Source organism: Conger conger, chromosome 10 (genome assembly GCF_963514075.1).
Source record: "Conger conger chromosome 10, fConCon1.1, whole genome shotgun sequence".
NCBI lineage: Eukaryota > Metazoa > Chordata > Actinopteri > Anguilliformes > Congridae > Conger > Conger conger.
The window spans coordinates 5082212-5109117 of NC_083769.1; the positions used below are offsets into that span (position 1 = coordinate 5082212).

At 51.6% G+C, this 26906-nt stretch overlaps 1 protein-coding gene across 2 annotated transcripts in view; it reads left to right on the forward strand.

Moving 5' to 3' along the window:
- The window catches only part of cry3a (cryptochrome circadian regulator 3a), a 50140-nt gene that overhangs the window by 17224 nt on the left and 6010 nt on the right, over positions 1 to 26906 (forward strand). Inside the window, exons 3-12 of one of the 2 annotated variants that reach the window (XM_061256929.1) lie at positions 2292 to 2400; positions 2571 to 2713; positions 3108 to 3292; positions 3784 to 3872; positions 4597 to 4737; positions 7167 to 7478; positions 8633 to 8784; positions 13018 to 13220; positions 14109 to 14210; positions 14436 to 14540. In XM_061256929.1, the coding sequence (XP_061112913.1) occupies positions 2292 to 2400; positions 2571 to 2713; positions 3108 to 3292; positions 3784 to 3872; positions 4597 to 4737; positions 7167 to 7478; positions 8633 to 8784; positions 13018 to 13220; positions 14109 to 14210; positions 14436 to 14540 (1541 nt within the window). The remainder of the gene's footprint in view (positions 1 to 2291; positions 2401 to 2570; positions 2714 to 3107; positions 3293 to 3783; positions 3873 to 4596; positions 4738 to 7166; positions 7479 to 8632; positions 8785 to 13017; positions 13221 to 14108; positions 14211 to 14435; positions 14541 to 26906) is intronic. The other variant, XM_061256930.1, reaches the window with a different exon arrangement.

Genomic DNA, 26906 nt, shown 5'->3' on the forward strand with positions numbered 1-26906 from the left:
ATACGTGATGTAGTAACTGTATTCGGTTCAATGGCCATGCTGGTGCTCATTCTTGCCCTCTAGTGGTAAAATATTATTTCTCTGGAATACATTTCTGATCCACCCCTCAGATTCCTGGGCAGCTTGAAAGTGCACCCAGGTGAGAAAACAGAGTAAACCCCCCTGGAGCAATGCAGGGTTAAGGGCCTTGCTCAAGGACCCAACAGGTGTGTGCATCTTACCGTGGCTACTGGCTACACCGGGGCTTGTACCACTGGGTCCCAGTCATGTACCTTAGCCACTAGACTATAGGCTGCCGTAACAAGTACATAATTGGCCCCAGTATAAAGGCCTGTGCACTAGGCAGGCCAGACTCTGTGCCTAGGGCCCCAGCTGCTGCAGCATCAATATTGGTTTCTAAGCAGTTTCTAGGCCCCCATTTTATTTTTTGCCTAGGGTATACACAAGGCTCTGTCTGTGCGTAATGGATCATAGTGTATTCCTAAGCAAGCCATCAAACCTGTGCAGGGAACCCCAGTAGTTTCATCTTTAAATCCGTGTATTTTTCAACCTTTTCTTTTTTTTTTAACCCAATTGCGAATTCAAAAATAAGACCGGATGTCTACAGCGAGCCACTTCTGTTTCACACTAATGAGGTCTGAAGGCAACGAGAACACTACAATCAAAATGAAAAATGTTCTCAATAGTGCTTAAGCACAGCTCTGCATAGTGAATGGTGTAGAATATTCTGGAATGGGTGGCATAAAAGCATAGACTGGTGTGACTGTAGGAAGGGGGTAGTCCTTTAGCATGATGCTGAAGGCTCTGGACATTGTTGGGCTGTCTTGGCTGACACGCCTCTTCAGTGTCGCGTGGAGGTTGGGGACAGTACCTGCAGACCGACGGTCCAACCTCTGATTCAGGAGGAGCAATGTGGCTTCTGTCAAGGTCATGGAACAGTGGACCAGCTCTTTACCTTGGCAAGGTTTGCTGGCGGGGTCATGGGAGTTTGCCCATCCAGTCCACATGTGTTTTGTGGACTTGGAGAAGTGGGGTGTACTGCGGGAGTATGGGGTACCGGGGCCGTTGTTACGAGCCATCCGGTCCCTGTATAACCAAAGTGAGAGCTGTGTCTGCATTCTCGGCACAAAGTCAAGCACGTTTCCTGTGGGTGGTGGACTCCGCCAAGGTTGCCCCTTGTCACCGGTCCTGTTTGTGGTATTCATGGTCAGGATCTCAAGGCGCAGCCGAGGTGAGGAGAGTGTCCGGTTTGGTGACCTCAGAATCGCATCTCTGCTTTTTGTGGATGATGTGGTTCTGCTGGCTTCATTGGACCGTGACCTTCAGCACGCACTGGAGCGGTTTGCAGCCGAGTGTGAAGCGGCCGGGATGAGAGTCAGCACCTCCAAGTCTGAGGCCATGGTTCTCTGCCGGAAAACGGTGGATTGCTCCCTCTGGGTTGGGAACGAGTCTTTGCCCCAAGTGAAGGAGTTCAAGTATCTCGGGGTCTTGTTCACGAGTGAGGGTAGAAGGGAGCGTGAGATCGACAGGCGGATCGGTGCAGCGTCAGCAGTAATGCGGGCGTTGCACCGGACCGTCGTGGTGAAAAGGGAGCCGAAATGAGCTTTCTCCGTAGGGTGGCCGGGCTCAGCCTTAGAGATAGGGTGAGGAGCTCGGACATCCGGAGGGAGCTCGGAGTAGAGCCGCTGCTCCTTCGCTTCGAAAGGAGCCAATTGAGGTGGTTCGGGCATCTGATCAGGATGCCTCCCGGGCGCCTCCCTTTGGAGGTTTTCTGGGCTCATCCAACTGGGCGGAGACCCCGAGGGAGACCCAGAGCCCGCTGGAGAGATTATATATCTCTCCTGGCCTGGGAACGCCTCGGGATCCCCCAGGAGGAGCTAGAATGCGTTGCTGGGGAGAGGGACGCCTGGAATACCCGGCTTTGCCTACTGCCACCACGACCCGACTCCAGACAAGCGGGTGATGATGGATGGATGGAATACAACTTGACCACAATATGATACGATGGTGATACTCTGAACAATGATATGATTTGATGCTTTTTCTCTTAATGTATAATGAACGTGACCATTAGATTTCACGGATACCGCACCAGCCCAGGCATTTGAAAGATCACTGAAATAACGAACAGTATAACATGTTAAAGGAAGATTAATGAAAACCGGCTGACACCGAGGAAACTTTTCCGCCAGACCCATTTTCAATTTTCCGCCCTTGCATACGCTTTAGGAACGTGTTGTTTTTGATGGTTTGTGGATGGTCTGTGATGTCATTTCCTCCCTGTCCTGCAGGTTCCTGTTACAGTGCCTGGAAGATCTGGACGCCAGCCTCCGCAAGCTCAACTCTCGCCTCTTCGTCATCCGTGGCCAGCCTGCCAATGTCTTTCCACGCCTATTTAAGGTGACCCCCCCACCGAAGTCTACACAAAAGTAGTCTCCCTGCCCCCCACCTCTCCCCTTATTCCACCTCTTTCCTGCCACCCTGCCCCATTGCTTGACTCCTTCCTGTGTCATCCTCCATCTAACTGGAGAAGCTGCTTACACACAGACTCTGTCCCTCCTCCTCCGCAGGAATGGAAGATCTCCCGGCTTACCTTTGAGTACGACTCAGAGCCTTTTGGCAAGGAGCGGGACGCTGCCATCAAGAAGCTGGCAATGGAGGCCGGGGTGGAAGTCTGCGTGAAGACTTCACACACCCTCTACGATCTGGACAGGTAGGCAATGCCCCCAATGCAGCAATGAGGCAATCCAGTCAGGAAAACTCTTCACACTAGATCCAATTATAAGGGTGTTTATTTCTGCAGAAAGTGTCAACACCGTGCTGAAAAAAACATTATTTCCAGCAATCCTTTATATCCTGTAAGAGTGACTGTGCAAACATCTACTTGCAAGTTCCAAGGACAGCCACCTCAATCGATAGAAAAGTAAAAGTTGTTCACATCCTGCCTTTTGGTAATATTTCTTGCTCAGTGCCTGTCGGAGTTGGAACTTTCTGGACTGTGAGAGATTTCACTCACATGTTTACTCAGTCACTCAAGTAAAAGATAAATGACTGGTTCTGACTCCCCTGAGGGGCCATGCTGGTTCTGACTCCCCTGTCGTTTGCAGGGTGATCGAGCTCAACGGCGGGCAGCCCCCCCTCACCTACAAGCGTTTCCAGACCCTGATCAGCCGCATGGACCCCCCCGAGCCCCCTGTGGAGCCCCTGTGTGCCACTTTCATGGGGCGCTGTGTCACGCCCGTCGCCCACGACCATGGAGACAAGTATGGCGTGCCCTCACTGGAAGAGCTAGGTAAGACACACACACACACATATATATACACACATATACACACACACTCTCTCTCTCACACACACACACACATATACACGCATGCAGACACCCACACACACTCACACATATATATATATATACACACACATGCACGCAGACACACACATATATACACACACATGCACATATACACACACACACACACACATGTACACACACACTCTCACATGCACACACACACGCACCTATACATACAGTGCAGTCCATAAGTTCACCGTATGGAGAATGGCCAAATCCTTAAAGATACTCTGTGGGGAGCTAGAAGTCGGCACACGCCCAACTGGACAGGCAAAGCTGCACAACGAAGACTGTTCTCTTATTGACTTCCATCATGGCACATGTATACCATTAGTTTCCCCAACCATCCTTGGTGTTGTTTTGCAATGTCAGGTATTACTTTGCCAGGCATGCTGGGTATTGCTTGTCCACTGAACAGTTTCTCCACTCAGGGTTCGATACAGAAGGCCTGCCATCTGCAGTGTGGCCAGGAGGGGAGACTGAGGCCCTGACCAGGATAGAAAGACACCTTGAGAGGAAGGTGAGTCCCCGTGAACAGCGTGGGGCGGAGTGGAGCGGACACCACAGAGCAGGGTGCATTCTGTTTCTTGTGCTTTAATACATCATGTAAAGAATGTTAACAATTACGTATGCCTTTTGTTCATTGAAGGAAATTAAAATGAATTAAATTCCTGATTCTGTCCTGTTGCTACATTGAAGGGTTGACCTTTTTGTCACTTGGTAGCTGAGCCCACATAGCTAACAGCCTGCATTCCTGAAAAGAGTTGTAGGTCTCGATTTTTTATTTATTTATAGATATTATTTTATTTTATTTTTTTATTCCTGAGCTGAGCATATTCAATTCCCACCCCAGTTTGTAATGGGCAATCATCTGCAGCCAAAGCTGCGTACATGCACGTCGGCCACTGCCAATTCACGAGTGTAGTCCTCCACGGTGGTGTCGCTTGCTCCTTCTTTACACACTGCAAGCTACATCTAAGCTTGCATAAACTGAGTCTGAGGAAGACCTTCTATATGCAGCTTTGACTGCAATCTACAGGCACCTGATCGACCAGCAGGGGTTGCTATTTACGAGTGCAAGCACAACCCTCTCCCAACTGAACCCTGCCCATTCCCTAGGTGACATAATGGAACTTTTATTTTCAAGCTGACCAATCCCATGGCCAGACATGACCATGGATAATGGCGTGACAGATTGCAATGTTGTCCAGGTAACATGCAGACTATGTTCCTCTCTCTGCCAGGCTTGGGTGGCCAATTTCGAGAGACCCAGAATGAACGCCAACTCGCTGCTGGCCAGCCCCACCGGCCTCAGCCCCTACCTGCGCTTCGGCTGTCTGTCCTGCCGCCTCTTCTACTTCAAACTCACCGACCTCTACCGCAAGGTACGCAGCTCGCCTGCTTCTACACCCAACCTCAACCTCTACCGCAAGGTATGCAGCTCGCCTGCTTTTATGCCCAACCTCAACCTCTACCGCAAGGTACGCAGCTCGCCTGCTTTTATGCCCAACCTCAACCTCTACCGCAAGGTACGCAGCTCGCCTGCTTTTATGCCCAACCTCAACCTCTACCGCAAGGTACGCAGCTCGCCTGCTTTTATGCCCAACCTCAACCTCTACCGCAAGGTACACAGTTCACCTGCTTCTACACCCAACCTCAACCTCTACCGCAAGGTACGCAGCTCACCTGCTTTTATGCCCAACCTCAACCTCTACCACAAGGTACACAGTTCACCTGCTTCTACAGCCGGTTACAGCCGGCCTGGGCCCACCCTGCCAGGGGACAGGGTTCATGGCCTTTGGTTTGGTTTTGGTTTGAAGTCAGGTAAGGTACCATGGAGTTGCAGGTAAATGTAGGTCAGTGTAGATTATTTAGAGAATCCTGCAGGGTTGGGGTCTGTTCCATTTAAACTGAAATTCATTGGACAATTATATTTAAATTGGAATTGGATTGGAGTTGTGAATGATCTTTAGATAAATTGCACAGGAATGTAGACATATTAACCCCTTAGGTATCACCCATTTTATTGACACAAGCTTAAAAATGACACACCCAAAATAAAATAGTTACTATTCTTGAACCCTTGAAAGGTAACCCTTTGGGGTTAGGTTTCCAAGAGTCAGAATTACTCCAAATATTACTAAAACAAAGTTACAAAAGCTCAAACACAGTGAAAGTGGATTTATTTTTCTCACTGAAAATATTTTTTGTACAGTTCAAGAAAATAGCAGTACAATATCAATAACCTGATTAACCACTGTTATTAGTAGTAGCGATATTTCTGCATGGCAAATACTTCACTTGTAGATGTAGTAGTGTAATAGAAAAACAGCAGACCCAACTGTCATGACAATGCATGCTGCTTGTTATGAGTAATTGACTCATTCATTGAAAGGGGTGTGTTCAAAATAACAGCAGTGGGGAGTTTAATTACAGAATTAATTAATTCTGTGAAATAACAGGTCATTAATTGTCCTTTATTAAGGAAGAAGGGAAGCAAATGTTTCACACATTGTTATAAAATATATTTCCTTCTGAATTGCTCAACAAAATGGGCTGTTCCAAACATTGTTCAGAGGAACATCATTTGATAAAAAACTTGATTGGAGAGGCGAAAACGTTGAAAGAAGTGCAGCAAATTATAGGATGCTCAGCTAAAATGATCTCAAATGCTTTAAAATGGCAACAAAAACCCGAACAATGGCAACCCGAAACACGCCGGAAAAAAAAAGAGCAACTACTGTTAAACGGATCGAAGAATAGTCAGAATGGCAAAGATTCAGCCATTCATCAGCTCCAGAAAGATCAAAGATGATCTACAATCACCTGTAAGTGCTGTTACAGTCAGAAGACGTTTGATCGAAGCTAAGCTATCAAGAAGCCCCCGCAAAGCACCATTGTTGAAAAAACGGCATGTGCAGAATCGGTAAAAATTTGCCAAGGAACACATCGACCCCCAGGTACTGAATTCAAGCCACAGTACACTGTGAAGATAGTGAAGCATGGTGGTGGGGATGTTTTTCATACTACAGTGTTGGGATCATAGATCAGTTTGAATACATCAAAATACTTGAAGAGATTATGTCGCCGTATGCCGAGGGGAAATGCCCCTGAAATGGGTGTTTCAACAAGACAACAACCACAAACACACGAGTAAGCGAGCAACATCTTGGTTCCAGACAAAAAGGATTGAGGTAATGGCCAGCTCAATCCCCCTGACCTCAACCCCATTGAAAACTTGTGGGGTGACATTAAGAATGCAGTTTCTGAAGCAACAAAACTGTAGCTGTGGCTTGTTCACTTAGAAACAGGATGTCAAGTCACAACACAGGAGAAATCCCCTTTCATATTTGAGAACAATATCACCAAAAATTTGCATTTCTAGTTTTTGTTATCTAATTCCATTTACTGAATGAAGGCCATTTGAGCTGATTCAAGGAGAGAATTGAATTAAAGGAAAGTGTGTGGTGGGAATGTTGAATTGGAATTAATTTAGCTGAAATAATCTAAATTTCTCAGATTACTTGAATTGAAGGGGATACTGTCATGAAAGTATTTGCCCCCTTCCTGATTTCCTCTATTACTGCATATTTGTCACACTGAATGGTTTCAGATCCTTAGACAAAATGTAATGTTAGACAGAGGATACTTCGGTTATATAGTATAATGCTTTATAATACAATATAATGGTACTGTATATAATACAGTATTATTTCCTATTTTAACATAGATTTTTTTTAATGCATTCTTCATTTGCAATTTGGACTACGTTAAGTTGGGGAGAGGTGTGTTCATTACCTGTCTTATTCAATAGGTGAAGAAGAACAGCTCCCCACCCCTCTCCCTTTACGGTCAACTGCTCTGGCGCGAGTTCTTCTACACCGCCGCCACAACCAACCCGCGCTTTGACAAGATGGAGGGCAACCCAATCTGCGTGCGCATCCCCTGGGACCGCAACTCCGAGGCGCTGGCTAAATGGGCGGAGGCGAAGACCGGCTTCCCCTGGATAGATGCCATCATGACTCAGCTACGGCAGGAGGGCTGGATCCACCACCTGGCCCGGCACGCTGTGGCCTGCTTCCTCACCCGGGGGGACCTGTGGATCAGCTGGGAAGAGGGCATGAAGGTGAGGGCCAGGGGCACAGGAAGGGTGGGGCCATCAGATAGGCCGGGCCCCATGGAGGGTGGGGCCATCAGATAGGCCGGGCCCTTCGGAGGGTGGGGCTGTAAGATAGGATGGGCCCCATGGAGTGTGGGGCCATCAGATAGGCCGGGCCCTATGGAGTGTGGGGCCGTCAGATAGGCCAGGCCCTATGGAGTGTGGGGCCGTTAGATAGGCCGGGCTCCATGGAGGGTGGGGCCGTCAGATAGGATGGGCCCCATGGAGTGTGGGGCCATCAGATAGGCCGGGCCCTATGGAGTGTGGGGCCGTCAGATAGGCCGGGCCCCATGGAGGGTGTGGCTGTAAGATAGGCCGGGCCCCACGGAGGGTGGGGCTGTAAGATAGGCTGGGCCCCATGGAGGGTAGGGGCACGTGAAGGGTGGGGCCGTCAGAGCCATTTCATAGGTGTGGCAACAGAGCGGGTGGAGCAGTATAAAGGTACCAGCAGCTGAGTATAGATATAGAGTGGCTCTGTGGGTTCTGAGGTGTGTCTGTGTTGCAGTACAAACAGGCACATGTTCAGCCTGCCTAGTGACATGGTTTTCCTGCCTGTAGTGGGGAGCTCTATTGGACCGGGTCTGTGAGCGGTTGTGGAGGGATTCAGTGGTCCCAGGATGGATTTCAGTTGGATTTTATTTGGATTCCCCATGTTTGAATTTGTACCCTGGAAAAGTTTGGTGTGCATCAGGTGTTCGAAAGAATATTGACAGAATTGTATCTGAATCCTACCCAGTGATCATGGCAAATTTGGCTGCCATCAATTAGAATTTTATTCAAAGTTGTAATGATAATGGTTTCCCCCTGCAATAAAGTTTCTGGGATGCTTATCTAACCTGTTAACATCCTTATAATACAGGTAGGTACAATCTAATGTGTAACCTAGGGCAACCTATGGCATGAACTGTACTTTAAACTGTGTGTCTGGTCCCTTGCTTTGCACTTTATTGTACGTCGCTCTGGATAAGAGTGCCTGAGAAATGCCTGTAATGTAATGATCTGGGACATATGGAGTCATCATGTGTGGTAAAATGTGACTGTGTGCTGAGCTGTGGGAACGGGCTCCTGCAGGTGTTTGAGGATGTGACTGTGTGCTGAGCTGTGGGAACGTGCTCCTGCAGGTCTTCGAGGAGCTGCTGCTGGACGCAGACTGGAGTGTGAATGCGGGCAGCTGGATGTGGCTCTCCTGCAGCTCCTTCTTCCAGCAGTTCTTCCACTGCTACTGCCCCGTGGGCTTCGGCCGCCGCACCGACCCCAACGGAGACTTCATCAGGTGGGTATCCCTCCCGGCACCACACCCCCAGGGGTGCCTTCCATCTCTTGCACCTCCGCCTCGGTCAGCCAATGAACTCGCGGGAACTCGGCTTCGGGCGTCCAATCAGCACTGACCCCACACAGTAGCACACGGACTGATTGGGACCAACACGTTTCTGACAAGGAAGGCAGTTAGAAGGGGACACCTTTCTCCAGAAGGGAGCATTTTCTTGTCTCTGACAGGGGTGTGAATCGCTTCGTTTGGGCAAACAGGCTGGAAAGATCTTGCGTCTTAATGCGGGCAGTAGGTTTTTGGTAGTTAATTTCTATTCTTGTTTTAATTTTAATAATTGAAATTTATTGGTGAGAAATACTTTGAACATATTTGGCCTTTCACCTCAATATGTTGTCTGTTGGTCAAACAATAAGTAACTGATATTTGCTACGGGAATATTCATATCATTAGTAACAGTAATACTATATCTGAAATAAATTTCATACTTGGCCGAGAATGAGCATATCCCTCAGCCATTTTTAATACTGAATTTGAGATCAGTCAATAAATATAACACTGTAATTTATGGTTCCTGTAAAGTCAGACGTTTTGCAGAAAATTAGACTTGTCTTATGCTGCATTCACGTGGATCACGGTTGATGGTACATGGCAAACCAGATATCATTATTGTGGACAAGAGGACAACGGTAAAATGTGGTTAGGATGGCAAAGAGCTCCGATGATGGATACGGCAGACAGTTTGAAATTATTTTACTTTTCACCATTATATTCAGCAGAATTCCAAAACAGCAACACAACAAAACAACACAAAATGGACATTTTCAAGCTGATCAAGCTGTCACATTTTCTCCGAACATGGATAAAGAGCTAGACCAAACAAAATCATCATTTTCCTATCCATGTTTGAAGCTGGCTGTATTATAGGACAATTAACAAGCAACATATATTTTATTTGCTGCTGTGCAGTCCTGCCATTTTGTCCTGTACCGTCCCAAAAGTGCTGTTCTGCCGTCTACCATGGTCCGCGTGAACACTATATTAGACATTGATCCACTTCCTTTTCCTTCGTAAGTATTTCACTGAAATTGGGGCTCCGTGATTTAACTAGAATAACGTGTTTTTAAAATAGGACCCGATGGGTTTTGCAGTGCCTCCATAGTACATCCCTCTTAATGAACTCCAGGATGCGTCTGAAAAAGAAATCCTTTGCTTTCAGTTGGCTAGGGTCGTGGGGTTGCAGGTGGGGTGGGGGTGGGGGTGCATAGCAGGACTTGTCTCGGGCAGGACCACACGGGGTGGGGGGGTGGGGGGGGCATGCCTTTCTTCCTCCGCCACAGGAGAGCTGCAGACCCAAAGGGGCAACAGGAAAATGGGGGAGAAAGAAAGGGAGGGAGGCCTCCGAACCTGCCGGTAAGTGCGGCTCCAAGCCACTGCAGACTTACCTGCAGAGGGATACCTTAGCCAAAGCCAGCTTGCCACTCCACCATCTTGTTTTGTCACCTTAACTTATTTATGCAGTGTCTGTGACGTTCTTTATTGTTTTGGTGTGGACTCCAGGCATAATTCTGTTTTAGCGGAATGTGTTTTTTAATAGCTTGTTAAGTATCATAGTATGATAAAATGATTCTTTTCAGTTACATTTTAACGAGAATTTCAGTAAGCCTTTGGCCTTCAGTTGTTAATTGTGTGAAGTCAATCATAAATTGATGTGTAGCCCTCTATGTCTGTCTGTTGTGAGAGTTGTTTCATGAGGTGAGTCAGGCACTGTCTTTGGTCTTTGTTTGGGGTTTGGGGATTGGGTGAAAAGTTCAGCTTTCCCTCTCCCCTTTGTAAATTGCGATTGATTGCTTTTAAGACGAAAGCCATTCTCAGCCAAAGCATCTGGGAGCCTGTTAACTGTAAATTGGGTGGAAGCAATGCGGTGGCCTGTTCTTGAAGTTGGTTGCATCTCATTTCATCAAAAGGGATTTGAACTGCTTGGTAAGGAAGCGCTGACCTGGGCTGTATTCAATGGGCAAAGCACCACAGAGCGTTTAGCAGAGGAGACTGCTGGAAGGTGTAGTTCAGAGTCGACGTTCTACTCTACGTGTAATGGGCCCTGGACTTCACTTCCCATGAGCCCTTTTTGCTTAACGCTTTATGGCATTCTGCCTGTTCACTGCAGCTCTGCCTCTTCAAGAGAATAAAACACCCTTTTACTTGGACTGTATGTGGAGGATGTCCTTCTAGGAGATGCCCAGTAAAGGAAAGTGGTGGTGTGAAAATCAGCACTTCAGGGAGAGGCCGATTCACTTTTCTCAAACAGCTCACTGTCTTTGCTTTCAGACACTCCCCAGCTTTCTCTATAAGAGCTTGAGTGGGCAGGTTGCGAGCTGTCCTGGCGAAATGGTTGCTGTCCCTTTTGGCAAAACGAGGGGCCAACCAATCGCAGACAGCAGATTGCCGGGTTGCTCGCTCCGCGGTTAGCAGGTTTCTCTGCTTTGGCTTGGGATCACTGTCGTCTCAAAAGCGACCAATGGCAGTAGAGGGGGCAGGGAGTGGACCTGAACCTCTTATCCAGCCCACTGCTTGGGGGGGTTTGGTCTGGCGTGGGGGAGGGGGGAGGCGGGTGGGGTTTGGGGGTTGGGGTCACTGCCTCTGCTTTCTAACGCGTGTTATAGTAGGACTCTCTGTAGCCTTCATAGCAGGCAGGACCTTGGGTTAAAAGTGCGTCTGTCTGCGGCAGCTCCTACACACCCTCTGTCCGGCTCTGGTAAGGTGGACCAAGTAGGTAGGTGGCCTTTCCCTGTCCAGGAAATTTAAACAAACAAAAGAAAAAACAACAACAACAACAAAAACGTGACGTGACAACACGCCCAAAGCTGAGAGCTCCTGCTGGGGGCTGCTGTGCACTGAGTGGCTTCACCCCGCTTCATGACACTCCAAGATCGTAAGCTCCTATTGGCTGGTAGAGTGGACCTTCAGTGGGGAGTCCCGCTGTTACCTGCATGTAGCCAGCTCTCCTGGAAAATTGCTGCATAGACTTGGAGACCCAACCATTCTTACTTGTATCAAGACTTCTAGTAGAGACGCCTAACTCATGTGTGCTGTCCATTGTACAACCATAGTTTCCACACATGAAACATTCACTGTAGAAGCACTGAATGCTACTGGAAATACAGATTTGTTAATACTGGTTATTTCTATGTGATTTATCATGGCAGGAGAACTGAAGCAAACTGGCTGAAACTGAAATAGCCACTGATATCAGGGGCCACAAAACCTGTTTTTATCACAATGCTAAAATGCTTACCTCCTTTCCTTATTTTAAGAATGATTGTTGTGAAAATTATTATTGAATAACCTTCACATTTCCATTATATACTTGGCCTGACAAGTACACCCAATCATTAAAATCTGTCAAATTGCCACCACACATACTGTAGCAGTCACAAGCAAGTTCAAGTTCCTGTGAACTGCATTTGTTTTGGATTCTAAAAGTTGGTGAAAGCATAAATGTATCAACCAACTAATTGTCCATTGTAGTAAAACTGTAATTTAATTAGGCAAAATGTTTCATATTTTATCCTTATTTATTACCATCGATTTGTTTGTAAAAACATGTACCAGTCTTAATCTCTTGATAAACTGTTTGTTTACCTATCTCATATTGCTTGTGATATCTATGATTGTAGATGTGCAGAGGGTTACAAAAGGTAGTTGCAATTTAAAGGGGGGCCAGGATATATATTTTTTTTTAATAAAAAAAAAAAAAAAAACATTTTTTTACCTTGAACACTGGCCTGAACAGAGACCACAGTTTAACCCTTTTTATTTTAACTGGTTCACACTTTCTTTGCCCAACCCTTTGTATTCAGAGATATCACTGAAATCAACAGGATGACTAACAATTCTGCTCATAAACTTGTGCATTTCCTAACATGCTAACATGCAGCACAGCTAACATACTGACCATACCTGCAACCAACCACATATTCTTTTGCATACACATAGCTAATATTTTATTTTACTCCAATCATCCTCCCACTCCTTGTCTCTGGTAAATTCCCACTGTAGCCTGTCCTCACTGTACACCTTTTGTAACCAAACTGTCTGCCCCCTACGTACCCTCTGGCAATATAGGGGAGCATTTATATCCGTATGCGTGGTGCTTCTCCCCTGGTGGGCAATGTTCCTTTTAGCTTCCCTGGTATTCATTATGAGACTCTGCGCTTTAATCTCTCCCTCTGCTTGCAGACGATATTTACCTGTTCTCAGAGGTTTCCCCGCCAAGTACATCTACGACCCCTGGAACGCCCCCGATTCGGTGCAGGCGGCCGCCAAGTGCATCATCGGGGTCCACTACCCCAAGCCCATGGTCAACCACGCGGAGGCCAGCCGGCTCAACATCGAGCGCATGAAGCAGATCTACCAGCAGCTGTCCCGCTACAGAGGACTGGGTGAGCACATAGGACCATATGCATAGTCTCCTAATGCCTAGTGTCCTAATACCACGCAACTAGCACCCTAATGCCTAGTGTCCTAATACCACGCAACTAGCACCCTAATGCCTAGTGTCCTAATACCACGCAACTAGCACCCTAATGCCTAGTGTCCTAATACCACGCAACTAGCACCCTAATGCCTAGTGTCCTAATACCACGCAAATAGCACCCTAATGCCTAGTGTCAGAATACCACGCAACTAGCACCCTAATGCCTAGTGTCCTAATACCACGCAACTAGCACCATAATGCCTAGTGTCCTAATACCACGCAACTAGCACCCTAATGCCTAGTGTCCTAATACCACGCAAATAGCACCCTAATGCCTAGTGTCAGAATACCACGCAACTAGCACCCTAATGCCTAGTGTCCTAATACCTAGTGCAGAGCCTCCTAATGCCTAGTATCCTAATACCTAGTGCATAGGCTCCTAATGCCTAGTATTCTAATACCTAGCAACTAGCATCCTAATACCTAGCACATAGGGCCCTAATACTTAGTGCCTAGTATCTTAATGTCAAGTGTCCTACTACCTAGCAACTAGCACCATAATGCCGAGCATAGGACCCGAATAGCACCCTAACTCTTGCTTAACACCTGGCATCCTAATTCCTATCAGCAGGGATAGTAATGCCTATTGCCCTGCATCCTAAGTCCTACCAGGTGTATTGTGTAATTATGTGTAATTATGTTAGATGGCAAATCCAGGAAGTGACATCACATGAATCTGGCTAGAGAGACTTTGCCCAAGGAAACGGCTTTGAAGACCATAGTTCACAAAGAGTCACAGATTTCAGACTCTTCTCCAAGACCTTGCTGATGATACATTGTCTGTTTCAAACAGGTTTACTGGCCTCAGTGCCAACCAATCATAATGGGAATGGGAACAGTGGCATGATGGCGTACTCTCCAGGGGAGCAGCAGACCGGGACCTCAGCAACAGCCAGTGCGTACAGCACACATCACACATGCACTGCTTATCTTACAAACCCACTGCATATCGCACAATCACACACATGCACTGCATATCACACAGACATACTGCATATTGCACAGGTACACCGCGTAGTCAAATGGACAGACTGTGCATCACACAAACATTCAACACATCACATGAACGGCAAGACGTTGCACATCACACAACACTGACTTTGCCCTTTCTTGCTCACAGCAACAGGTGTATCAGGGAATTCGGTTGCCAGTGGCAATGGTAGCGGCAGCATATTGTTAAACTTTGGTGAGAATCAGCCGGGACCAAGTAGAGTGCAGCAGCATGGTGAGTGTGACTGGCCTACGGCACCCTGCCACCATTGCTCTACCTGTTCGACCGCTCTACACACCTCTCTCTGCCTGGCCGCTCATTGCCCCTCTCTCTGCCTGACCGCTCTACACCCCTCTCTCTGCCTGACCGCTCAACACCCCTCTCTCTGCCTGACCGCTCTACACCCCTCTCTCTGCCTGACCACTCTACACCCCTCTCTCTGCCTGACCACTCTACACCCCTCTCTCTGCCTGACCACTCTACACCCCTCTCTCTGTCCGACCACTCTACACCCCTCTCTCTGCCTGACTGCTCTACACCCCTCTCTCTGTTTTACCACTCAACACCCCTCTCTGTTTGACCGCTCTACACCCCTCTCTCTGTCCGACCGCTCTACACTCCTCTCTCTGTTTGACTGCTCTACATCCCTCTCTCTAACCAACCGCTGAACACCTCTCGCTCTGTTTGACCGCTCTACGCCCCTCTCTCTGCCTGGCCGCTCTATGCCCCTCTCTCTACCTGACCACTCAACACCCCTCTCTGTTTGACCACTCTACACCCCTCTCTCTGCCTGACCACTCTACACCCCACTCTCTGCCCAACCGCTCTACACCTCTCTCTCTGTTTGACCACTCTAAACCCCTCTCTGTCTGACTGCTCTACACCCCTCTCTCTGCCCAACCGCTCTACACCCCTCTCTGCCTGACTGCTCTACACCCCTCTCTCTGTCCGACCGCTCTACACCCTTCTCTCTGTTTGACCGTTCTACACTCCTCCCTTTGTTTGACCGCTCTACACCCCTCTCTCTGCCCAACCACTCTACACCTCTCTCTCTGTTTGACCACTCTACACCCCTCTCTCTGCCCAACCGCTCTACACCCCTCTCTGCCTGACCGCTCTACACCCCTCTTTCTGTTTGACCGCTCTACACCCCTCTCTCTGCCTGACCACTCTACACCCCTCTCTCTGTCCGACCACTCTACACCCCTCTCTCTGCCTGACCGCTCTACACCCCTCTCTCTGTTTGATCACTCAACACCCCTCTCTGTTTCACCGCTCTACACCCCTCTCTCTGCCAGACCACTGTACACCCCTCTCTGCCCAACCGCTCTACACCTCTCTGTTTGACCACTCTACACCCCTCTCTGTCTGACTGCTCTACACCCCTCTCTCTGCCCAACCGCTCTACACCCCTCTCTGCCTGACTGCTCTACACCCCTCTCTCCGTCCGACCGCTCTACACCCCACTCTCTGTTTGAACGTTCTACACTCCTCCCTTTGTTTGACCGCTCTACACCCCTCTCTCTGCCCAACCGCTCTACACCTCTCTCTCTGTTTGACCACTTTACACCCCTCTCTCTGTCCGACCGCTCTACACTCCTCTCTCTGTTTGACTGCTCTACATCCCTCTCTCTAACCAACCGCTGAACACCTCTCGCTCTGTTTGACCGCTCTACGCCCCTCTCTCTGCCTGGCCGCTCTATGCCCCTCTCTCTACCTGACCACTCAACACCCCTCTCTGATTGACCACTCTACACCCCTCTCTCTGCCTGACCACTCTACACCCCACTCTCTGCCCAACCGCTCTACACCTCTCTCTCTGTTTGACCACTTTACACCCCTCTCTGTCTGACTGCTCTACACCCCTCTCTCTGCCTGACCACTCTACACCCCTCTCTCTGTCCGACCACTCTACACCCCTCTCTCTGCCTGACCGCTCTACACCCCTCTCTGTTTGATCACTCAACACCACTCTCTGTTTCACCGCTCTACACCCCTCTCTCTGCCTGACCACTGTACACCCCTCTCTCTGTCCGACCGCTCTACAATCCTCCCTTTGTTTGACCGCTCTACACCCCTCTCTCTGCCTAACCGCTCTACACCTCTCTCTGTTTGACCACTCTACACCCCTCTCTGCCCAACCGCTCCACACCCCTCTCTGCCTGACCGCTCTACACCCCTCTCTCTGTTTGACAAGTCTACACCCCTCTTTCTGTTTGACCGCTCTATGCCCCTCTCTCTACCTGACCGCTCTACAACTCTCTCTCTGTTTGACTTCTCTACACCTCTCTTTCTGCCCAACCGCTCTTCACCCCTATCTGTTTGACTGCTCTACACCCCACTCTCTGCCCAACCGCTCTACACATCTCTCTCTGTTTGACCACTTTACACCCCTCTCTGTCTGACTGCTCTACACCCCTCTCTCTGCCTGACCACTCTACACCCCTCTCTCTGTCCGACCACTCTACACCCCTCTCTCTGCCTGACCGCTCTACACCCCTCTCTGTTTGATCACTCAACACAACTCTCTGTTTCACCGCTCTACACCCCTCTCTCTGCCTGACCACTGTACACCCCTCTCTCTGTTCGAACGCTCTACACCCCTCTCTCTGTTTGACTGCTCTACACCCCTCTTTCTGCCCAACCGCTCTTCACCCCTATCTGTTTGACTGCTCTACACCCCTCTCTCTGTTTGACCGCTCTACACCCCTCTCTCTGTCCAACCGCTCTACGCTCCTCTCTCTGTTTGACTGCTCTACGCCCCTCTCTCTGCCTGACCTCTCTACACCCCACTCTCTGCCCAACCGCTCTACACCTCTCTCTCTGTTTGACCACTCTAAACCCCTCTCTGTCTGACTGCTCTACACCCCTCTCTCTGCCCAACCGCTCTACACCCCTCTCTGCCTGACTGCTCTACACCCCTCTCTCTGTCCGACCGCTCTACACCCTTCTCTCTGTTTGACCGTTCTACACTCCTCCCTTTGTTTGACCGCTCTACACCCCTCTCTCTGCCCAACCACTCTACACCTCTCTCTCTGTTTGACCACTCTACACCCCTCTCTCTGCCCAACCGCTCTACACCCCTCTCTGCCTGACCGCTCTACACCCCTCTTTCTGTTTGACCGCTCTACACCCCTCTCTCTGCCTGACCACTCTACACCCCTCTCTCTGTCCGACCACTCTACACCCCTCTCTCTGCCTGACCGCTCTACACCCCTCTCTCTGTTTGATCACTCAACACCCCTCTCTGTTTCACCGCTCTACACCCCTCTCTCTGCCTGACCACTGTACACCCCTCTCTCTGCCCAACCGCTCTACACCCCTCTCTGCCTGACTGATCTACACCCCTCTCTCCGTCCGACCGCTCTACACCCCACTCTCTGTTTGAACGTTCTACACTCCTCCCTTTGTTTGACCGCTCTACACCCCTCTCTCTGCCCAACCGCTCTACACCTCTCTCTCTGTTTGACCACTTTACACCCCTCTCTGTCTGACTGCTCTACACCCCTCTCTCTGCCTGACCACTCTACACCCCTCTCTGTCTGACTGCTCTACACCCCTCTCTCTGCCCAACCGCTCTACACCCCTCACTCTGCCCAACAGCTCTACACCCCTCTCTCTGCCCAACCGCTCTACACCCCTGTCTGTTTGACCACTCTACACCCCTCTCTCTGCCCGACTGCTCTACACCCCTCTCTGCCTGACCGCTCTCCACCCCTCTCTGCCTGACCGCTCTACACCCCTCTCTCTGTTTGATCACTCAACACCCCTCTCTCTGTCTGACCGCTCTACACCCCTCTTTGTTTGACTGCTCTACACCCCTCTTTCTGCCCAACCGCTCTTCACCCCTCTCTCTGCCTGACCGCTCTACACCCCTCTCTCTGTTTGATCACTCAACACCCCTCTCTGTTTCACCGCTCTACACCCCTCTCTCTGCCTGACCACTGTACACCCCTCTCTCTGTCCGACCGCTCTACACTCCTCCCTTTGTTTGACCGCTCTACACCCCTCTCTCTGCCCAACCGCTCTACACCTCTCTCTGTTTGACCACTCTACACCCCTCTCTGCCTGACTGCTCTACACCCCTCTCTCCGCCCAACCGCTACACACCCCTCTCTGCCTGACCACTCTACACCCCTCTCTCTGTTTGACCAGTCTACACCCCTCTTTCTGTTTGACCGCTCTACGCCCCTCTTTCTGCCTGGCCGCTCTATGCCCCTCTCTCTACCCAACCGCTCTACACCCCTGTCTGTTTGACCACTCTACACCCCTCTCTCTGCCCAACTGCTCTACACCCCTCTCTGCCTGACCGCTCTCCACCCCTCTCTGCCTGACCGCTCTACACCCCTCTCTCTGTTTGATCACTCAACACCCCTCTCTCTGTCTGACCGCTCTACACCCCTCTTTGTTTGACTGCTCTACACCCCTCTTTCTGCCCAACCGCTCTTCACCCCTCTCTCTGCCTGACCGCTCTACACCCCTCTCTCTGTTTGATCACTCAACACCCCTCTCTGTTTCACCGCTCTACACCCCTCTCTCTGCCTGACCACTGTACACCCCTCTCTCTGTCCGACCGCTCTACACTCCTCCCTTTGTTTGACCGCTCTACACCCCTCTCTCTGCCCAACCGCTCTACACCTCTCTCTGTTTGACCACTCTACACCCCTCTCTGCCTGACTGCTCTACACCCCTCTCTCCGCCCAACCGCTACACACCCCTCTCTGCCTGACCACTCTACACCCCTCTCTCTGTTTGACCAGTCTACACCCCTCTTTCTGTTTGACCGCTCTACGCCCCTCTTTCTGCCTGGCCGCTCTATGCCCCTCTCTCTACCTGACCGCTCTACACCCCTCTCTCTGTTTGACGGTTCTACACTCCTCCCTTTGTTTGACTGCTCTACACCCCTCACTCTGCCCAACAGCTCTACACCCCTCTCTCTGCCTGACCGCTCTACACCCATCTCTCTGCCTGACCGCTCTACACCCCTCTCTGTTCGATCACTCTACACCCCTCTCTCTGCCTGACCTCTCTACACCCCTCTGTCTGTTTGATCACTCAACACCCCTCTGTTTCACCGCTCTACACCCCTCTCTCTGCCTGACCACTGTACACCCCTCTCTCTGTTCGAACGCTCTACACCCCTCTCTGTTTGACTTCTCTACACCTCTCTTTCTGCCCAACCGCTCTACACCCCTGTCTGTTTGACCACTCTACACCCCTCTCTCTGCCCAACTGCTCTACACCCCTCTCTGCCTGACCGCTCTCCACCCCTCTCTGCCTGACCGCTCTACACCCCTCTCTCTACCTGACCGCTCTACACCCCTCTCTCTGTTTGACGGTTCTACACTCCTCCCTTTGTTTGACTGCTCTACACCCCTCACTCTGCCCAACAGCTCTACACCCCTCTCTCTGCCTGACCGCTCTACACCCATCTCTCTGCCTGACCGCTCTACACCCCTCTCTGTTCGATCACTCTACACCCCTCTCTCTGCCTGACCTCTCTACACCCCTCTGTCTGTTTGATCACTCAACACCCCTCTGTTTCACCGCTCTACACCCCTCTCTCTGCCTGACCACTGTACACCCCTCTCTCTGTTCGAACGCTCTACACCCCTCTCTGTTTGACTTCTCTACACCTCTCTTTCTGCCCAACCGCTCTACACCCCTGTCTGTTTGACCACTCTACACCCCTCTCTCTGCCCAACTGCTCTACACCCCTCTCTGCCTGACCGCTCTCCACCCCTCTCTGCCTGACCGCTCTACACCCCTCTCTCTGTTTGATCACTCAACACCCCTCTCTCTGTCCGACCGCTCTACACCCCTCTTTGTTTGACTGCTCTACACCCCTCTTTCTGCCCAACCGCTCTTCACCCCTCTCTCTGTTTGACCAGTCTACACCCCTCTTTCTGTTTGACCGCTCTACGCCCCTCTTTCTGCCTGGCCGGTCTATGCCCCTCTCTCTACCTGACCGCTCTACACCCCTCTCTCTGTTTGATGGTTCTACACCCCTCACTCTGCCCAACAGCTCTACACCCCTCTCTCTGCCTGACCGCTCTACACCCCTCTCTCTGCCTGACCGCTCTACACCCATCTCTCTGCCTGACCGCTCTACACCCCTCTCTCTGTCCGACCACTCTACACCCCTCTCTTTGCCTGACCTCTCTACACCCCTCTGTCTGTTTGATCACTCAACACCCCTCTCTATTTCACCGCTCTACACCCCTCTCTCTGCCCAAGAGCTCTACACCCCTCTCTCTGCCTGACCGCTCTACACCCCTCTCTCTGCCTGACCGCTCTACACCCATCTCTCTGCCTGACCGCTCTACACCCCTCTCTCTGTCCGACCACTCTACACCCCTCTCTGTTTCACCGCTCTACACCCCTCTCTCTGTTTCACCACCCTACACCCCTCTCTGTTTGATTGCTCTACACCCCTCTCTCTGTCCGACCGCTCTACACCCCTCTCTCTGCCCAATCGCTCTACACCTCTCTCTCTGTTTGACCACTCTACACCCCTCTCTGTCTGACTGCTCTACACCCCTCTCTCTGCCCAACCGCTCTACACCCCTCTCTGCCTGACCGCTCTACACCCCTCTTTCTGTTTGACCGCTCTACACCCCTCTCTCTGCCTGACCACTCTACACCCCTCTCTCTGTCCGACCACTCTACATCCCTCTCTCTGCCTGACCGCTCTACACCCCTCTCTCTGTTTGATCACTCAACACCCCTCTCTGTTTCACCGCTCTACACCCCTCTCTCTGCCTGACCACTGTACACCCCTCTCTCTGTCCGACCGCTCTACACTCCTCCCTTTGTTTGACCGCTCTACACCCCTCTCTCTGCCTAACCGCTCTACACCTCTCTCTGTTTGACCACTCTACACCCCTCTCTGCCCAACCGCTCCACACCCCTCTCTGCCTGACCGCTCTACACCCCTCTGTTTGACCAGTCTACACTCCTCTTTCTGTTTGACCGCTCTATGCCCCTCTCTCTACCTGACCGCTCTACACCTCTCTCTCTGTTTGACCGTTCTACACTCCTCCCTTTGTTTGACTGCTCTACACCCCTCACTCTGCCCAACAGCTCTACACCCCTCTCTCTGCCTGACCGCTCTACACCCCTCTCTGTTCGACCACTCTACACCCCTCTCTCTGCCTGACCTCTCTACACCCCTCTGTCTGTTTGATCACTCTACACCCCTCTCTGTTTCACCGCTCTACACCCCTCTCTCTGCCTGACCACTGTACACCCCTCTCTCTGTTCGAACGCTCTACACCCCTCTCTGTTTGACTTCTCTACACCTCTCTTTCTGCCGAACCGCTCTACACCCCTCTCTCTGCCTGACCGCTCTACACCCCTCTCTCTGTTTGATCACTCAACACCCCTCTCTGCCTGACCGCTCTACACCCCTCTCTCTGTTTGATCACTCAACACCCCTCTCTCTGTCCGACCGCTCTACACCCCTCTTTGTTTCACTGCTCTACACCCCTCTTTCTGCCCAACCGCTCTTCACCCCTCTCTCTGCCTGACCGCTCTACACCCCTCTCTCTGTTTGATCACTCAACACCCCTCTCTGTTTCACCGCTCTACACCCCTCTCTCTGCCTGACCACTGTACACCCCTCTCTCTGTCCGACCGCTCTACACTCCTCCCTTTGTTTGACCGCTCTACACCCCTCTCTCTGCCCAACCGCTCTACACCTCTTTCTGTTTGACCGCTCTACACCCCTCTCTCTGCCTGACCACTCTACACCCCTCTCTCTGTCCGACCACTCTACATCCCTCTCTCTGCCTGACCGCTCTACACCCCTCTCTCTGTTTGATCACTCAACACCCCTCTCTGTTTCACCGCTCTACACCCCTCTCTCTGCCTGACCACTGTACACCCCTCTCTCTGTCCGACCGCTCTACACTCCTCCCTTTGTTTGACCGCTCTACACCCCTCTCTCTGCCTAACCGCTCTACACCTCTCTCTGTTTGACCACTCTACACCCCTCTCTGCCCAACCGCTCCACACCCCTCTCTGCCTGACCGCTCTACACCCCTCTGTTTGACCAGTCTACACTCCTCTTTCTGTTTGACCGCTCTATGCCCCTCTCTCTACCTGACCGCTCTACACCTCTCTCTCTGTTTGACCGTTCTACACTCCTCCCTTTGTTTGACTGCTCTACACCCCTCACTCTGCCCAACAGCTCTACACCCCTCTCTCTGCCTGACCGCTCTACACCCCTCTCTGTTCGACCACTCTACACCCCTCTCTCTGCCTGACCTCTCTACACCCCTCTGTCTGTTTGATCACTCAACACCCCTCTCTGTTTCACCGCTCTACACCCCTCTCTCTGCCTGACCACTGTACACCCCTCTCTCTGTTCGAACGCTCTACACCCCTCTCTGTTTGACTTCTCTACACCTCTCTTTCTGCCCAACCGCTCTACACCCCTGTCTGTTTGACCACTCTACACCCCTCTCTCTGCCTGACCGCTCTACACCCCTCTCTCTGTTTGATCACTCAACACCCCTCTCTGCCTGACCGCTCTACACCCCTCTCTCTGTTTGATCACTCAACACCCCTCTCTCTGTCCGACCGCTCTACACCCCTCTTTGTTTGACTGCTCTACACCCCTCTTTCTGCCCAACCGCTCTTCACCCCTCTCTCTGCCTGACCGCTCTACACCCCTCTCTCTGTTTGATCACTCAACACCCCTCTCTGTTTCACCGCTCTACACCCCTCTCTCTGCCTGACCACTGTACACCCCTCTCTCTGTCCGACCGCTCTACACTCCTCCCTTTGTTTGACCGCTCTACACCCCTCTCTCTGCCCAACCGCTCTACACCTCTCTCTGTTTGACCACTCTACACCCCTCTCTGCCTGACTGCTCTACACCCCTCTCTCCGCCCAACCGCTACACACCCCTCTCTGCCTGACCGCTCTACACCCCTCTCTCTGTTTGACCAGTCTACACCCCTCTTTCTGTTTGACCGCTCTACGCCCCTCTTTCTGCCTGGCCGCTCTATGCCCCTCTCTCTACCTGACCGCTCTACACCCCTCTCTCTGTTTGACGGTTCTACACCCCTCACTCTGCCCAACAGCTCTACACCCCTCTCTCTGCCTGACCGCTCTACACCCCTCTCTCTGCCTGACCGCTCTACACCCATCTCTCTGCCTGACCGCTCTACACCCCTCTCTCTGTCCGACCACTCTACACCCCTCTCTTTGCCTGACCTCTCTACACCCCTCTGTCTGTTTGATCACTCAACACCCCTCTCTGTTTCACCGCTCTACACCCCTCTCTCTGCCCAACAGCTCTACACCCCTCTCTCTGCCTGACCACTCTACACCCCTCTCTCTGCCTGACCGCTCTACACCCATCTCTCTGCCTGACCGCTCTACACCCCTCTCTCTGTCCGACCACTCTACACCCCTCTCTTTGCCTGACCCCTCTACACCCCTCTGTCTGTTTGATCACTCAACACCCCTCTCTGCCTGACCGCTCTACACCCCTCTCTGTTCGACCACTCTACACCCCTCTCTCTGCCTGACCTCTCTACGCCCCTCTGTCTGTTTGATCACTCAACACCCCTCTCTGTTTCACCGCTCTACACCCCTCTCTCTGCCTGACCACTGTACACCCCTCTCTCTGTTCGAACGCTCTACACCCCTCTCTGTTTGACTTCTCTACACCTCTCTTTCTGCCCAACCGCTCTACACCCCTCTCTCTGCCCAACTGCTCTACACCCCTCTCTGCCTGACCGCTCTCCACCCCTCTCTGCCTGACTGCTCTACACCCCTCTCTCTGTTTGATCACTCAACACCCCTCTCTCTGTCCGACCGCTCTACACCCCTCTTTGTTTGACTGCTCTACACCCCTCTTTCTGCCCAACCGCTCTTCACCCCTCTCTCTGCCTGACCGCTCTACACCCCTCTCTCTGTTTTACCACTCTACACCCCTCTCTGTTTCACCGCTCTACACCCCTCTCTCTGTTTCACCACTCTACACCCCTCTCTGTTTGACCACTCTACACCCCTCTCTGTCTGACTGCTCTACACCCCTCTCTCTGCCCAACCGCTCTACACCCCTCTCTGCCTGACCGCTCTACACCCCTCTTTCTGTTTGACCGCTCTACACCCCTCTCTCTGCCTGACCACTCTACACCCCTCTCTCTGTCCGACCACTCTACACCCCTCTCTCTGCCTGACCGCTCTACACCCCTCTCTCTGTTTGATCACTCAACACCCCTCTCTGTTTCACCGCTCTACACCCCTCTCTCTGCCTGACCACTGTACACCCCTCTCTCTGTCCGACCACTCTACACTCCTCCCTTTGTTTGACCGCTCTACACCCCTCTCTCTGCCTAACCGCTCTACACCTCTCTCTGTTTGACCACTCTACACCCCTCTCTGCCCAACCGCTCCACACCCCTCTCTGCCTGACCGCTCTACACCCCTCTCTCTGTTTGACCAGTCTACACTCCTCTTTCTGTTTGACCGCTCTATGCCCCTCTCTCTACCTGACCGCTCTACACCTCTCTCTCTGTTTGACCGTTCTACACTCCTCCCTTTGTTTGACTGCTCTACACCCCTCACTCTGCCCAACAGCTCTACACCCCTCTCTCTGCCTGACCGCTCTACACCCCTCTCTGTTCGACCACTCTACACCCCTCTCTCTGCCTGACCTCTCTACACCCCTCTGTCTGTTTGATCACTCAACACCCCTCTCTGTTTCACCGCTCTACACCCCTCTCTCTGTTCGAACGCTCTACACCCCTCTCTGTTTGACTTCTCTACACCTCTCTCTCTGCCCAACTGCTCTACACCCCTCTCTGCCTGACCGCTCTCCACCCCTCTCTGCCTGACCGCTCTACACCCCTCTCTCTGTTTGATCACTCAACACCCCTCTCTCTGTCCGACCGCTCTACACCCCTCTTTGTTTGACTGCTCTACACCCCTCTATCTGCCCAACCGCTCTTCACCCCTCTCTCTGCCTGACCGCTCTACACCCCTCTCTCTGTTTGATCACTCAACACCCCTCTCTGTTTCACCGCTCTACACCCCTCTCTCTGCCTGACCACTGTACACCCCTCTCTCTGTCCGACCGCTCTACACTCCTCCCTTTGTTTGACCGATCTACACCCCTCTCTCTGCCCAACCGCTCTACACCTCTCTCTGTTTGACCACTCTACACCCCTCTCTGCCTGACTGCTCTACACCCCTCTCTCCGCCCAACCGCTACACACCCCTCTCTGCCTGACCGCTCTACACCCCTCTCTCTGTTTGACCAGTCTACACCCCTCTTTCTGTTTGACCGCTCTACGCCCCTCTTTCTGCCTGGCCGCTCTATGCCCCTCTCTCTACCTGACCGCTCTACACCCCTCTCTCTGTTTGACGGTTCTACACTCCTCCCTTTGTTTGACTGCTCTACACCCCTCACTCTGCCCAACAGCTCTACACCCCTCTCTCTGCCTGACCGCTCTACACCCCTCTCTCTGCCTGACCGCTCTACACCCATCTCTCTGCCTGACCGCTCTACACCCCTCTCTCTGTCCGACCACTCTACACCCCTCTCTTTGCCTGACCTCTCTACACCCCTCTGTCTGTTTGATCACTCAACACCCCTCTCTGTTTCACCGCTCTACACCCCTCTCTCTGTTTGGCCACTCTACACCCCTCTCTGTCTGACTGCTCTACACCCCTCTCTCTGCCCAACCGCTCTACACCCCTCTCTGCCTGACCACTCTACACCCCTCTCTCTGCCTGACCGCTCTACACCCCTCTCTCTGTTTCACCGCTCTACACCCCTCTCTCTGCCTGACCACTGTACACCCCTCTCTCTGTCCGACCGCTCTACACTCCTCCCTTTGTTTGACCGCTCTACACCCCTCTCTCTGCCTAACCGCTCTACACCTCTCTCTGTTTGACCACTCTACACCCCTCTCTGCCCAACCGCTCCACACCCCTCTCTGCCTGACCGCTCTACACCCCTCTCTCTGTTTGACCAGTCTACACTCCTCTTTCTGTTTGACCGCTCTATGCCCCTCTCTCTACCTGACCGCTCTACACCTCTCTCTCTGTTTGACCGTTCTACACTCCTCCCTTTGTTTGACTGCTCTACACCCCTCACTCTGCCCAACAGCTCTACACCCCTCTCTGTTTGGCCACTCTACACCCCTCTCTGTCTGACTGCTCTACACCCTTCTCTCTGCCCAACCGCTCTACACCCCTCTCTGCCTGACCACTCTACACCCCTCTCTCTGCCTGACCGCTCTACACCCCTCTCTCTGTTTGATCACTCAACACCCCTCTCTGTTTCACCGCTCTACACCCCTCTCTCTGCCTGACCACTGTACACTCCTCTCTCTGTCCGACCGCTCTACACTCCTCCCTTTGTTTGACCGCTCTACACCCCTCTCTCTGCCTAACCGCTCTACACCTCTCTGTTTGACCACTCTACACCCCTCTCTGCCCAACCGCTCCACACCCCTCTCTGCCTGACCGCTCTACACCCCTCTCTCTGTTTGACCAGTCTACACTCCTCTTTCTGTTTGACCGCTCTATGCCCCTCTCTCTACCTGACCGCTCTACACCTCTCTCTCTGTTTGACCG